Below are 14223 nucleotides of genomic sequence, written 5' to 3' on the forward strand. Positions count from 1 at the left end.
GCGGGGGAACGCAGGTGTAGTCGGGGCCGGGCCGCGGCACGCAGGCGCAGTCGGAACCCGGTGGCGGCGCGCAGGCGCAGCCCGGGGCGGGGCGCGCGGGCCGGGCCGAGGGGAGCTTCGGGCAGGCGGCGGCGCCAGAGCGAGTGGAGCGCTCAGGGGTCGCGGGCGGCGGCGGCGGCGGCGTAGAGGAGGAAGGCGGCGGCGGCCCCGGCGGCGCCCCCCCGGCCGGCGCGCGGCCCGACCCGGCCCGCGCCCCCGCGGCGGCTCCGCCACCCATCGCGCCCCCGCTCCCGGGCTCCTCCTCCGCCGCCGCCGCCATGGCCCGGCCGCTGGTACCCAGCTCACAGAAGGCGCTGTTGCTCGAGCTCAAGGGGCTGCAGGAGGAGCCGGTGGAGGGCTTCCGGGTGACCCTGGTGGACGAGGGCGACCTGTACAACTGGGAGGTGGCCATTTTCGGCCCCCCCAACACCTACTACGAGGGCGGCTACTTTAAGGTGAGCCCGCAGCCCATTCGGATGCCCCGACCCTTCTCGCATGGTGATCCCCCTCTCCCTTTGCCCAGGCTCTCCGCTGTCACTCGGGGTTCCTCAGTCACCCCTTCCCAGGCCCAGGAGTCCCCGAGAACTTAAACTCAGACCTCCCCCCCCCCCCGAGTGGAGGCTCGGGGCGCTGTTTTGTTTGGGCGGGTTCTTGTTTACTTCCCTCCTGGGAGGTCTCAGCCCCTGGTGCCCCCTTCCCCGGCCCCTCCCTGGCGAACCCAGCCTTCAGCCCCTTTCCCAGCCCCCTGCCCGGAACAGACAAAGGCCTCCCCAGAACCAGCAAGCACTATTGTTGGGGAGCACCGGCCTCGGGGAGGGCAGCGGGGAGGGAGGGTGGCCGGCGGGGTGGGGGTAGGGGCCTGGCCCCGCCACTTGCTCAGATGCTAACAAAGGCCTGGATGGGTTTGGCAGCCGGACCTGCTTGGAAAGCAGCCACCCTTGCCGATAGCAGCGGGCCAAGCCCTCGCAGCTTTATCCGGAGCTTTACAAAACCTGTTCTCTCGGGAAGGTTGGGGCGGAGGTGTCACTCCTACCTCCCCTGTCCTAGGAGCCACACTCCGGGGGGAGCCCCGTGGGCCTCCAGGACCCTCGCCTCAAAGTTCCAGCTCCTCTCACCCCAGCTGGCCTTGCTCAGGTTCCACTAAGCAGATAGCCAGAATCTCACTCTGGGCCGTTTCTGCTGTGGTTTAATTCCAAGCAGTTCCCTGTTGTTGTTGTTGTTGGGATCAGGAAAGGGAAGTAGGTGCTTTCCCTGGGGCTGGTGTGACAAAGGACTTGGGCAGCTTTCTCGTCCTCATGATCTTAGTCCAGATGTGGCCTAGGAAGGACCCCTTTCAGGTAGCAGGCCTTGACTTTTTGAGCCAGAGGGATGAGGCAAGGGGTCTCCCTGTGGGAGAGGTGAGAAATGAGCATTGAGCATAGGAACACACCCCATCACAGCCTGCCAAGAGCAAGGCTAGGACCTGCCAGGTTTTGCCTGGCTGGGAGGCCTGGGTGGGGAGCAGAAACCACAGCAAGGCCAGGCTGGGGGGTGGGGAGGGAGGGGCAGTGCTGCCCAGACAGATGTCTCTGTTTGCACTTTTGACTAATGTTTTGGTCTCACCTGCTCAGTTGTCTATGAGCCTGGCCTGCTGGGGTGGATGAGGGGAGGAATGTGAACAGCCCTGGTCTGAGTTGTGAATTTGGAGTCAGACTGCCCCAGGCAGGGAGCAGATTTGGGGCTGATTGCTGAAAGGTTTACCCAGCCCCCTCCCTAGCCGCCTTTGTCTGCTTGGAGAGCAGCAGGCTGCGAGGATAAGGGCTCCTTCAGAACCAGGATCCCACCCTTAGGCGAAGCCAGGCGTAGAGTGGTAAAGGATGGTGGTAAAGGATGTGATGTCTGGCTATGGCTTCCTCAGTGGTTGCAGGGATTGTGAGGAGAGCCTCCCAGGTTTTTCTGGGGATAATCTCATTTTCCTAGAAAAGAATGGATTGTGGAGGGAGCCTGCCAGACTTTGGTCACATCTGCCATAGGGTCTAAGGAAGCCAGTATGGAGTCTAGGGTGGTTCTGCCACCCACCCAGTCCTCCCATTCCGGTCTCCAAGTGGTCAGGTAGGGAGTGGGTTTAACCCTCTTCCGCAGGAGATGTGGAAATGCCCATGGGCCACCGTCACTTCCCAACCACTTCCTCCAGCAACTTTTCGAGGCCCAACCCAGCTGCCCCTAATTCTCCTTTATGAAACAGGCCCCCGGGCAGTATAGTGTGCTAAAGGGTGTCCGAGAAACCAGGTTCTGGAGCCTCCTGCATACTTCACTTGCTGTGTGCCCTTGGGGAAGGTGCTTTCATTCTCAGAGGTAAACAAGGCATGATGAGACCTGATGGGTGCTTGGTGCAGGGAAGGCCTGTCCCCCCTGCTCCACTGAGGAGGCCTCAGCCATTTCTCAGGTCGTCACTTAGAAGCCCAGCACTGGGCTTGGGGGACCCAGGTTCCAGACTTGTTCTGCTGCCACAGCTAGTGGCCTCATCATTTAGCCGAGAGCAGAAGGACTTGACCCAAATGGCCCCCACCCAGCAGAGATGCCCTGTTCCTCTGTGGCCCCTAGCCTGCTCTTCGCCCCTGAGAGCCTGAGACACTGCCAGGATCCTGGGCCAGATGTCCCGAAACCTGCGACTTGGGGCTTAAGCAAGCAAAAGAAGCTTCCTCACCTACTGAAACTGTGTAGCTCTGTCACCCAATCGGTCAGGTGGCCCTCCCCGTCTCCCACGTGACCTTCCTGTCTGCCTCTTGATCTCCCAAGATGGACACCTGTGGGCAGAGTGTGTCCACCCAGCACTGACTCATCTCCCACAGGGCCCAGGCCACAGAGGTGTCGGGAAGACCTGCCAAGTGAACACACATCTATTTTAATCCTCCCCACAACCTGGGCACTGAGGCATGGAGTCCAGCACTGTACTGAGGCACACAGCTCCCAGGGCCAAGGCCTAGGCCCCTGCTGGTCTGTGGAGCTGTTTGCTGGTGTGAGCCGGTGTGAGCCCACCTTGGGGCCCAGCCTCCTGACCCTCCTACAGGCCTGGGCCAGATGGGCCTGGAGCTGCTCCTTGGGCAAGTGCCCACACTTCCCAGTAGCAGGATGGTTACCAGGATCAGCTCAGGTGACCCCCAAAAAGCCCATGGCAACCTATTGTGCACCTGACCCCAGATCTATTAGGGGTTTGTGCGGCATGTGCAGGATTCCTTGTGCACACAAGTGCCTGTCCCAGCTGAGCAGCCCTTCTGTAGAGGGGTCTCCATCCCAGCCTGATGTCCTTGTTCGTGTGGTTATGGACGGAGTCCTCAAGAGGTATCCTGTCCTGTCCAGCCTGCACCCATACTCGGCACTGATGGGACAACAGGGCCAGCCCTTGTTGAGTCCTCCTGCTCTCTGCCCACCCCCCAGGCACGCCTCAAGTTTCCCATCGACTACCCTTACTCCCCACCAGCCTTTCGGTTCCTGACCAAGATGTGGCACCCCAACATCTATGAGGTGAGCCTGCCTCTCCCCACTTACCCCTCCCGGCCTCTCTGCAATGGGGGCGGGCAGGGGAGGGGCACTGTGTGGCCTGACATGCTGGTATGGGCACTGATCCCTCCCTCCTGTCCCTGCACAGACAGGGGACGTGTGCATCTCCATTCTCCACCCCCCAGTCGATGACCCCCAGAGCGGTGAGCTGCCCTCGGAGCGGTGGAACCCCACCCAAAATGTCAGGTGAGGCTGGTCAGCAGGTAGACGTGCCCCCCCGACCCCCAGCATTTCTGACTTCTTTGCTCCAGACATGGGGAGACACACCTGTGTCATCCTTGGGGTCACAGCTCCTTGCAGTGCTTTGGCATCTATTGAAACTGGTCTTCTGCAAGCGTGCTGGGGCCCTGGGGGTCCGGGGCCATCTCTGCTGGCCTCTCCCCTCATTTCCTGACACACACTGCCCCATCAAATGGGAATCCTGTGTTCATATCTTTCTGCCCACAGGATCTTCCCTCTGCCTTACCCTGAGGTCTCCCCTCCTTTCTCATCCTCACTGAGCCTAGCCAAGTCCCCAGGCCTGGCACCCCACCTCTTTGCCTGCATATCCTTAGTCCTGCCCAGGCCATAGTAAGAGATGGTAGCACAGAGGGACCCTTTTGCCAGGCAGGGCACTAGGGCGTGGAAGAGGCGTGTTTCAAGTGGAAGGAAGGTGCTCCTGGGCTTGACTGCCCACACATATCTTGTCCAGAGAGCTGGGCATGCAGCAAAGGGCAGGAGTAGTCAGGGAAGGCCCGCTGAGAAGTCTAGACAGATGTTGCTTTTGGGATAGGGAGGTACAAGGGGATCTCTGAGTGGGTATTGGCTTTATGGTGTGTCCAAAAACTCCCCAAGTGACATTCAGGCCTCAGAGGCTGCAAAGCTGGCATTTAGTGTGTTCTCCAATAAATAGCAGCCACCAGGGGGCTGTGCTCAGCCTGTGGCTCCTGCTACAATGTCGGACCTGGCTTCCAGGATGTGTAGTGTAGCCAGTGAACACCCCTCACACCCTGTACCCGCTGACTTTGTGCTCCCTCCCCCAGGACCATCCTCCTGAGCGTCATCTCCCTCCTCAACGAACCAAACACCTTTTCCCCAGCTAACGTGGACGCCTCTGTGATGTACAGGAAGTGGAAAGAGAGCAAAGGCAAGGACCGGGAGTACACAGACATCATCCGGTAAGGAAGGGCTCCCAGATAACCTGGCTTCTCACATCTGTCCACAGGGCAGGAGTCCCTAATGGGGAAACCTAGGCCACTGGACAGTGGAAAAGATCCAACCAGATTCAAGCCCAACCCATTAGTTCTTTCCTCCTGTCTCTCTCTCTCTCTCTCTCTCTCTCTCTCTCTCTCTCTCTCTCTCTCTCTCTCTCTCTTTCTCTCTTTCTTCCTCTCCTCCTCCTCCTCCTTCTCCTTTTTATTTTTATTATTATTTTTTAAAATATATTTTATTGATTTCTCACAGAGAGGAAGGGAGAGAGACAGAGAGCCAGAAACATCAATGACGGAATCGAACCTGGGACCCCTCAGTCCGCAGGCCGATGCTCTATCCACTGAGCCAAACCGGTTTTGGCTCCTTCTCCTTTTTAAAAGAAAATTGGGTGTTTTTTGCAATTTCAAATATCTTTCATACAAGTCCATGTATGTAATGTAGTAAGTAGACATACTGTGTGTGTGCATGTTGGGATATGGGTGTATCACACACACAGGCATAATAGTGCAGCACAGAAATAGATACCCAGGTGTCCAGCAGCAAGCTCCAGAGGTCCTCCCAGTGTTCCCTTTACCCCTTGCCCCCCTCTCTCCAGGGCAGCATCTCTGACAATGGGGGCCTGTGGTAAGTGTGTCCAGCAAATGGGAGTATGGCTTGCCTGTCCGCTTTTAGGTGCTTCATGACCCACATCCAGGCATACACATGTCCTTCCACTGCTTGTTTCTGTTCCTCATCAGTTTTTCATACGGTCATTTTTCCTGTTACTGAGATTGTGCTTTGTGTAATGTTTTATCTTTCCCACTTAATAATTTGCTGTTGCGAACATCACTTAAGTTTGTAATTTTGAAACTTGGAATCATTATTTAAAGGCAAAAAAGCCATATGGTATCAGCATATTTAGAAAATAGCCTTCTTTTCTGAAAAGATAATTTTTTCTTGGTTCTAAGAGCAATGTATTACTTAAGGATTTGCGAGAATTAGCCTCTTATTCTTGTAGTTGTTCCCAGTGCTCTTCCCTCACAAATGAGCAGGCAAACATCTTCCAACTTCATATGGCGGATTCTCAGCAGTGCGGGTGCCAGATCGGGGACTGAACCTTGTTTAGGGCTCTGGGTGTGCAGTCCATTGGCTTTCTGTCCAAGCTGTGTGACCCATTCTTTTGCCTATTCTGTTTGTCGAATTCTGTGAGCTCTTGTGTCCATTGTCCATTGTCACTTTTTATCATGGAGTTTACTGATTTGTTTCATGACAAACGGCCCTTTATTAGTTTTTTTCTAAATACTTTTCAGTTTGTCATTTACCTTTTATTTTTTATGTATTTATATTTTTATTGATTTCAGAGAGGAAGGGAGAGGGAGAGAGAGATAGAAACATCAATGATGAGAGAGAATCACTGATTGGCTGCCTCCTGCATGCCCCCTACTGGGGATCGAGCCTGCAACCCGGACATGTGCCCTTGACTGGAATCCAACCTGGAACCCTTCACTCTGCAGGCTGATGCTCTATCCACTGAGCCAAACCAGCTAGGGCTCATTTACCTTTTAATTAGAAAAGCAAATAAGAAGTTAAACACACCCCTGCCTTATGGCCCAGTCATTCCAGGCTTAAGTACTTACCCAAGAGAAACAGGCACATTCTGCACCAGCATCCATGCAATGTTCAAAACAGCACCAACTCGCCAAAAACAAACAACAACCCAAATGTACATCTACGGTGAAGGATGAGCAAGCTATGGCCTGTTCACCAGCCATGTGGACACATCTCCAGGTGTTAAGCTTCGTGAAGGAAGCTAGGCAAACAAGGGAGCACACTTCTCGACTGGAATCCTAGGAAGTGCATCTGTGGCCATCGGGGATATGGGCTTTAAGAGGCATAGGGGCCATAACCGGTTTGGCTCAGTGGATAGATCGTTGGCCTGCAGACTGAAGGGTCTCAGGTTCGATTCCAGTCAAGGGCACGTGCCCAGGTTGCAGGCTCGGTTCCCAGTGGGGGGTGTGCAGGAGGCAGCCAATCAGTGATTCTCATCATTGATGTTTCTATCTCCCTCTCCCTTCCTCTCTGAAATCAATAAAAAATATATATATTTTTTTTAAAAGGCATAGGGGCTCTGGCTTGTTTAGCTCAGTGGATAGAGCATTGAACCACATCCAATACAGCCAGGGGTGAACCTGAGGAGGGGTGGTGAAGGTTTAAAGAAAATAGACAAGAGAATACAGCTGGGGCTAGGTAGGATCACTACCTAGATGAGAAAACAGTGACAGCTTGTAAGCGAAGCTTTATTTTATAGTCAGATCACACAAAGTAAAACAAGGGGAGTTGTCAGCATGTTTACAATGTTCTTGCGAGTTTCAAAATCTATTTTGTTACTCAAGCCTTGTTTTGGCAGCACTTGCTGCACTGCCCACAGCTGATTAGCTACCTAGGAACAAGGGAGGACTATAAGGTCAAGCTTAATTGTGCTAAGAGGGATCTGCCCTCCAAGCTGGGACTTGTATGTGGCTCTGCCACAGGTGAACCTGAGGCTTGACTCTATAGCCCCTCCCTACAGAGCGTCAGCCTGTGGACCGAAGGGTCCTGGGTTCGATTCTGGTCAAGGGCACATGCTCAGGTTGCAGGCTTGATCCCCAGTGGGGGGGTGTGCAGGAGGCTGCCCATCAATGATTCTCATCATTGATATTTCTCTCCCCCTCCCTTACTCTCTGAAACCAATAAAAATATATTTTAAAAAATAAAAATAAAAGAGGCATAGGGGCGTCTGGGGTGATGGGTACATTTGTGATCTCATTTGTGGGGTGCTTTCAGGAGGCACATGTGGGTCAGAGCTCACTGCTGACACATTACATGGGTACAGTTCGTGTTAATAAAGCTATGGACAAATCAAATAACGAAGGCAAAAACATTTATGTACAAATAGAAGCAAAAACTCCATGATCCTAATACCTAATGGTTAATGTCTGGGTGTATCCTTCCAGATGTTTATCCAAAAAATGGGACCACGCTGTATAGGCCACTTTGTAACCAACTTTTTAGTCAGGTTTGTTGAGATGTCATGTCCAGTGGAGCTCATCCTTTTTGGAGTCCGTTTGATGAGTTTTGATAATCTCCTTGCTGAGGTGCAGATCCAGCTCCACCACCTGAACTTTCCTCCCACTCTACCCCAGCAGCCCCTGCTCTTACCTAGAAAGTAGGAAACAGCCTTTAGTAGCTTCCTGGGGCCTGATCTTTGAGGCTGTCCATGTGTTTACTTGTCATAACTTGCTTTTCCCTTCCTAAGAAACCAACCATTTTTTGTCTCTAAACAGCCCTCAGTCCTCCGTTTCACCTCATCCTGCAGTTTGACTAGTCCCCTGTCTTACCCACATGTGTGTGCACCTGTGAGCAGATGTACGCACACACATGGCATTGGTGGCCTTGCAGTGTCAGGTCTTCTACCTGTCCTGTGGTGCCCCTCTCTATCAACTTCTGTTTTCTTTTCCCTTACTAAATTCTGCTGGCTTCTTTTAGTCTGGCCTGTTTTTGCTGGTTGTTCTGTAGTGGTTTATGTAACAATTTTCTAAACCACTTTGACACACACAGCCCCCAGGGGACCCATGAGCAACAGGGTGCACCCTTCTCTGTATCCCCCTATGGTCCCGGGAAAGCTGTCCTTGATGCTGGGCAGTCTTAGTTTCCAGTCTGTGGAGCTGATGATGAACTGTGATGCACATAGCAACACTAGTCCCCCACCAGCCATCCTAGGAGGTGCTTGGCAAGCACCTGCTCTGCCAGCCTCATTTGATACTTGTGCACAACCCTCAGGGTCTCAGGGTGAGTGCTGGGTGGCACCTTCAGAGTATCCTGCCCACGTGGCCCGCTCCTTTGCCAGTTCTTCCCCGCCACCTCCCACATGGTGCCGAAATAAAATCCAGACTATTTTTATCCCTCCAGACTCCCTGTGGGCCAGCTCACATGTGCCCACGTGGGTAGCTGTGATGGCTGCTTTCTGCCTGTGTGCTCACCCCCATCTGCGTTCCCACATGTTCTGTCAGCGTGACCAGGCAGAGCCCCTGGTGGGCTTAGAGGTTTTAGCATCTGTGGATTGGTCCTGCGAGGTTCCAGTTTCAGATGTACTTGGTGCTGGGGCTGGGGTGTTGACGGTCAGGTGTATGTCCCATGGGATGTTACTACCCGGTGTCACCTCATTTGTCCTCCCTTTCACTGTAAACAGGAGCATTTCCCAAACCTCGCCTGCTGCCTCGTGAGCAGTGCAGTGCTGAGTCCACACTTTCCAGGGTGAGCTCGTCCCATCCTTTCTCTCTCTCCCAGGGTGCTGTCCCCACCGTCCACTTTTCCTCCCTCTGCCTGCCTCCTAGGCTCCTCAGCTGGTTGAAGTCCTCAGCTGTGGCCCTGGAGGACTAACCCCCCCTTGATATTTTGTCAGCTGGGTTAAGTGTACACTTTCATGGCAACCTTTTAAACCTAGTGTAGCAATCTTCCAGGATCCTTGGTCCCTGCTGCAGTGCCCCCTGTGGCTTGGCCTCGGTCAGGCCCCTCCCTGGGGCTTAGTGCACAAGTCACACTCCACAAAGCTGCCTGGTCACCTCCTTTCCTCCAAGGGCATCTGGCTATGGATCCTGACAAGGCCATAGCTCGCCTGACTCCCTGCCTGTCTCTCCCCCAGGAAGCAGGTCTTGGGGACCAAGGTAGACGCGGAGCGGGATGGTGTAAAGGTGCCCACCACGCTGGCTGAGTACTGCGTGAAGACCAAGGCCCCGGCGCCCGATGAGGGCTCGGACCTCTTCTACGATGACTATTACGAAGATGCTGAGGCTGAAGCTGACAGCTGCTTTGGGGACGATGAGGATGACTCTGGCAACGAGGAGTCCTGACACCATGTCCCACGCCGAATAAACTTACAGATTTTACCTCACCAGGCCCAGACTCTGTGGGCTCTCGGGCACCTCCTGACGCCGAGACTACCTCAGGGAGGTGGCTCCGCTCTTGCCTTGTCTCCTTGGTCTCGCTTTCCTTTTCCCATGTTTGTTCTGGGTTTTCCTCTGCTTCAGAGAGGAGGGGCCCCGTTAGTGCTGGGCACCTGGTGGGCCTTGGGGCAAAGGTGGCCTGAGGGGCCCGGACTCCAGCCCTGTCTACTGGAGCCAGAGACTTGGGGCTCCCAGCTCATGAGTGGACAGATTAACTTGTCGTCACCTCTTCTCTCGGCTTTGGTTTGTTTGGAATCTAAATAAAACAACTTTATGAGAAGCCCAGAGACCAACCTTTCCTTGGCCTCCCCAAGGACTACAGGGTACAGTGGCCGGGCCTGATGCCTGCAGCACCTAAGTGCATGGAGCCCAGGGGCAGGCCTAGCACCTGGGTGCACTCCTGAGGCTGAGGATGGGCCCAAGGTCCTGAGCCGTAGGCTGGAAACAACCTGCCACCTCCAGCCCTCAGGTGGCTCCACCCTACTGCCTGCAGACGCTGCACCCAGTGTCACCCAAGCCTCTGACTTTATTTCTGTGTAACTGAAAAGCCTGGAGCAAGCTGGATCCAGGGTCCGATGGTGACATCAGAACAAAGGCCCGAGTGAGCCCTGGCCTGACTGGTTACTGTGGCTGGAGCCTGTCTGACCCCCATGCAGGTGGCGGACAGGTGCACCTGGGCCCTGGCAGACCCCGTAGAGCCTACGCACTTGGTCTGCTTCCTGCTCCATGAATGCACCACAGCCCCAGTGCCACAAGCACAGCTTTTATAGTTGGCCCTCACAATTTTGTTTGTTTGTTAACATGAATGATTTTCCTACATTAAAATGTGCAAAGTTTCACCCAGTTGTTTTAACTTCTTGCTTTCCTTAAACTCAACTGGTGGGCAGCACAGGGCCAGTGAGGCTCCTCTACTCTGACGAACACACCCACTCACCAGAGTACTCAACTGGATTTGAGCAGAGTTCCCCCACCCCCATGGCAACCACACCCTTCCTCCTCCCTGGGCCTTGTCTAGGAGCCTCTGAGCCCCACTGTGCGTTACAGGTGAGGCAGCCCGCAGAGCACCCATGAATATTCTTGGACCCCCACATGTATGACCCTCTGCAGGCACCAAGGCCAGGACAACAGCCTGTGTTTTTAACTTGCAGGCACCTCCTGCTGCTCAGGCCTGGGGACGTACAGCCTCTCTTCAGTTCCTCTTTTAAGTTGGAGGCATTTCCTGAGGGGGAAGCTGAGTCAGCCTCTGCACCTGCGGGTGGTGAGGGGGAAGATGTCACCCACAGTGTGAGCTACTCTCGGGCTGTTTCCTGTGAGCCCGGCAAGTTGGTGGCAGCCTCCAGAATGGCAGTGAAAGGGAAGGGCCTCCTGGGGCCCAGGAGCCACTAGCCTGCACCAGAAAGCCTTATATTAGCAAACCAGGACCCTTGGCCAAACTAGCCACACCCACTTTACCTGGGTCTGGCTGTTTATGAGCTGCAGCTTCAGTACTGAATAATGTCCCAAAAAGCCAAAAGTACTTAGTTTGGCCATTTATAGAACATTTTGTCAACCTCTGTCTTAGGGTCATGCCAGCACCCACTGCCACCCTCTGGCTTGTTGGTTCAGCTTCTCTCCTTTGGACCTCTTCCCTGTCTCCACACTCCCAGTGCTACAGAACAAACCACCTGAACTCAGTGACATAGAGCCACTGCCATTGTATACTCCGCTTCTGTGGGTCAGGGATCATGCAGCTTGTCACCTCGTCACCATGTCTAGGTGACTTAAATCCTGGGACCTGGGGTCTTCTGGAGGCATCTTAACTCAGGTTGGGCGCCTGGGCTGGGGCAACTTCAAGCCCAGGCTCAGAGGGACTGAGTGGCCCGCACATGCCCCCACACCCACCACCAGGGCTTCCTCTCAGCATGGTGGCACAGGCTCCAAGATGACGGTCCCAGGAGCAAGGTCGTTTCTGAGCAGCCTTGGAGGTCACACCACGCCACTTCAGCTGCACACAATTGGTCTAAAAAGGCACAAACCCACCCAGATTCTAGGAGGGGGGACACAGACCCTACCTCTTGATGGGAGCATGTCTGAGAATCGGTGGCCATGTTCTAAAACCACCGCAAGCCCAGTCACCGTGGCTCAGTGGTTGAGTGTCAACCTACGAACCAAGAGGTCATGGATCAATTGCTGGTCAGAGCAAAAACAGGACACATGCCTGGGTTGTGGGCTCAGTCCCCCGGGGGGTGGGGGGGAGCGCGGGTGGAGGGGGGCCATGCAGGAGGCAGCCAATCAATGATTCTCAACATTGATGTTTCTATTGCCCCCTCTTCCTTCCTCTCTGAAATCAAAATGTTTTTAAATAAATAAATAAAACCACCACAATCTGCCCTGGCCAGTGTGGATCTGTTGGTTGGAGCATCGTTCCATACACCAAAAGGTCGCAGTTTGATTCCCAGTCAGGGCACATACCCAGGTTTCAAGTTCAATCCCCAGCTGGAGGCAACCGATCCTTGTTTCTCATATCAATGTCTCTCTCTCTCTTTCTCTGTCCCTTCCTCTCTTTCTAAAATCATAAAAGCATGTCCTTGGATGAGGGGTTTTTAAAAATAAATAAAACCGCCACAGTCTGTCCCCTTTTCCTCCATAGACTGTACTCCACAAGATTGCCAACAGAGCTTTTCACACACAGATGTGACTAAAATATCTGAGGCCTCCAGTTTTGAATCATCTTTACTGACCAAGCCAAGGACAGGTGGCTTTGACATGCAGAACTTCAGTGTTCTAAGCTGCATAATCTATATATATATATAAAAGTCTAATATGCAAATTGTCCCCACGGGAGTTCAACCGGAAGACCGATCACTCGCTATGACATGCGCTGACTACCTGGGGGTGGTGTGGAACGAAGGGAGGCCCTGGCCGGCATCCGGAAGGCTCCGATCAGCCCTGATTGCCGGCCAGGCCTAGGTACCCTACCTGTGCATGAACTTCATGCACCGGGCCTCTAGTGGAGTTAATAATTAGAGTTGAGCCCTAGCTGGTTTGGCTCAGTGGATAGAGCTTTGGCCTTGGACTGAAGGGTCCCAGGTTCCATTCTAGTCAAGGGCACACACCTTGGTTGCAGGCTCCTCCCCAGCCTGGGCCCGGGTCAGGGCTCATGCAGGAGACAACCAATCGATGTCTCTCTCTGTCTCCCTGACCTGTGGTCAGCAGGATAACAGCCCCAGAGATGTCCATTCCCTAATCACAGTCTGCTCTGGGGAAAGGCAGAAAACAGTTCTTCCCTGAGGTTCCTGCCTACACCGGGGTTTAGCCCAGTGAGGCCCACTTACTACTTCTAGCTTCCAGAACTAAGAGAATAAATTTGTGTGGTTTTAGGCACTGAATGTGAGGTAATTCCTTAATCTGTTACAGCTGCAGGCGGAAACCAACATCCCCAAACTCCGCTTTCTCTGTGTGGGCCTCCTCTCACTTTGGGCCCCCCCCCAGTCTGACATCCTTCCAGCTCCAAGTCCAGCAGAGAGTGAGGCCTGTTTCTGAAAAGTTCCAGTAGAAGAAACCTACACCATGGCCCTCAATGAGACTGCTTAGAACAGTGGTTCTCAACCTTCCTAATGCCACCTCCCTTTAATACAGTTCCTCATGTTGTGGTGACCCCCAATTTCATTGTTACAAATTGAACATAATTAAAGCATAGTGATTAATCACAAAAACAGTATGTAATTATATATGTGTTTTCCGATGGTCTTAGGCGACCCCTGTGAAAGGGTCGTTCGACCCCCAAAGGGGTCGCGACCCACAGGTTGAGAACCGCTGGCTTAGAACATTCTGCCCTGAACCAAAAGAGGGGGAATGGAGCAATCTGATTGGCCAATTTGGGTCACATGGATAGGGAGGGCTGAGGAGTAGGCTGGGAGGAAGGGAGGACTGAAGCCCCTGGGAGCCTTCATAACTGCCCCGGCCATGCCTGGCCCAGAACAGACATCACTGCTCAATATAGCACTCCATGCAGGTGAGCCTGACTAGGACCCTCAGATTTGTGGTCATCCCCCAAGTGCTCGTAGCACACGAGTGTTCCTATCATCTGTATCCAGAATAACCAAAGTTTGGAAACAGCCCAAGTGTCCACAGAACGATGAAGGGATAAACAAGATGCGGTCCATCCATACAATGGAGTGATTCAGCCTTACAAAGGAAGGAAACGCTGCTATGTGTTACAACATGGATGAACCTTGAGGACATTGTGCTCAGAGAAATAAGCCAGACACAGAAGGACAAACACTGTGCAACTCCACTCATACGTGGTCCCTAGAGGAGTCAGATCTGTAGAGACAGAAAGTGGATAAGTGGGTGCCAGAGACCGGGGGTGGGGGCAGGGGAAGGTTTAGGGTTTAATGGGGACAGACTGTCAGTTTGGGAAGATGAGAAAGTACTGAAGATGGATGGTGGCGTTGAGTGGCTACACAACATGAATGAGCTTAGTGCCCCTGAGCTGTATATTTAAAAATGG

At 53.7% G+C, this 14223-nt stretch overlaps 1 protein-coding gene across 6 annotated transcripts; it reads left to right on the plus strand.

The window, feature by feature from the left end:
* The first annotated feature begins 90 nt into the window (after nucleotides 1–90).
* Nucleotides 91–13300, plus strand: CDC34 (cell division cycle 34, ubiqiutin conjugating enzyme). 6 transcript variants are annotated; one of them, XM_036312238.1, is made up of 5 exons: nucleotides 91–494; nucleotides 3379–3543; nucleotides 3668–3765; nucleotides 4602–4736; nucleotides 13128–13300. In XM_036312238.1, exons 1-5 carry the CDS (start codon nucleotides 318–320, stop codon nucleotides 13264–13266), a joined length of 714 nt encoding a protein of 237 aa, XP_036168131.1. In that variant the 5' UTR covers nucleotides 91–317; the 3' UTR covers nucleotides 13267–13300. The 6 variants fall into 6 exon arrangements, with proteins under 6 accessions (XP_036168131.1, XP_036168133.1, XP_036168135.1 ...); XM_036312240.1 differs by lacking the exon at nucleotides 13128–13300 and adding an exon at nucleotides 9399–9602 and having other exon boundaries at nucleotides 96–494; XM_036312242.1 differs by lacking the exon at nucleotides 13128–13300 and adding an exon at nucleotides 8978–9325 and having other exon boundaries at nucleotides 96–494.
* Nucleotides 13301–14223: the final 923 nt, after the last annotated feature.

Source organism: Myotis myotis, unplaced genomic scaffold (assembly GCF_014108235.1).
Source record: "Myotis myotis isolate mMyoMyo1 unplaced genomic scaffold, mMyoMyo1.p scaffold_m19_p_6, whole genome shotgun sequence".
NCBI classification, from domain to species: Eukaryota; Metazoa; Chordata; class Mammalia; order Chiroptera; family Vespertilionidae; genus Myotis; species Myotis myotis.

Excerpts from the sequence above, each read along its gene's own strand:
- CDC34 (XM_036312237.1), top strand. The coding sequence starts at position 318 with ATGGCCCGGCCGCTGGTACCCAGCTCACAGAAGGCGCTGTTGCTCGAG. Across the intron at positions 3,544-3,667 it reads GGCACCCCAACATCTATGAG|ACAGGGGACGTGTGCATCTC; the intron begins GTGAGCCTGCCT and ends GTCCCTGCACAG. Across the intron at positions 4,737-9,430 it reads GAGTACACAGACATCATCCG|GAAGCAGGTCTTGGGGACCA; the intron begins GTAAGGAAGGGC and ends TCTCTCCCCCAG.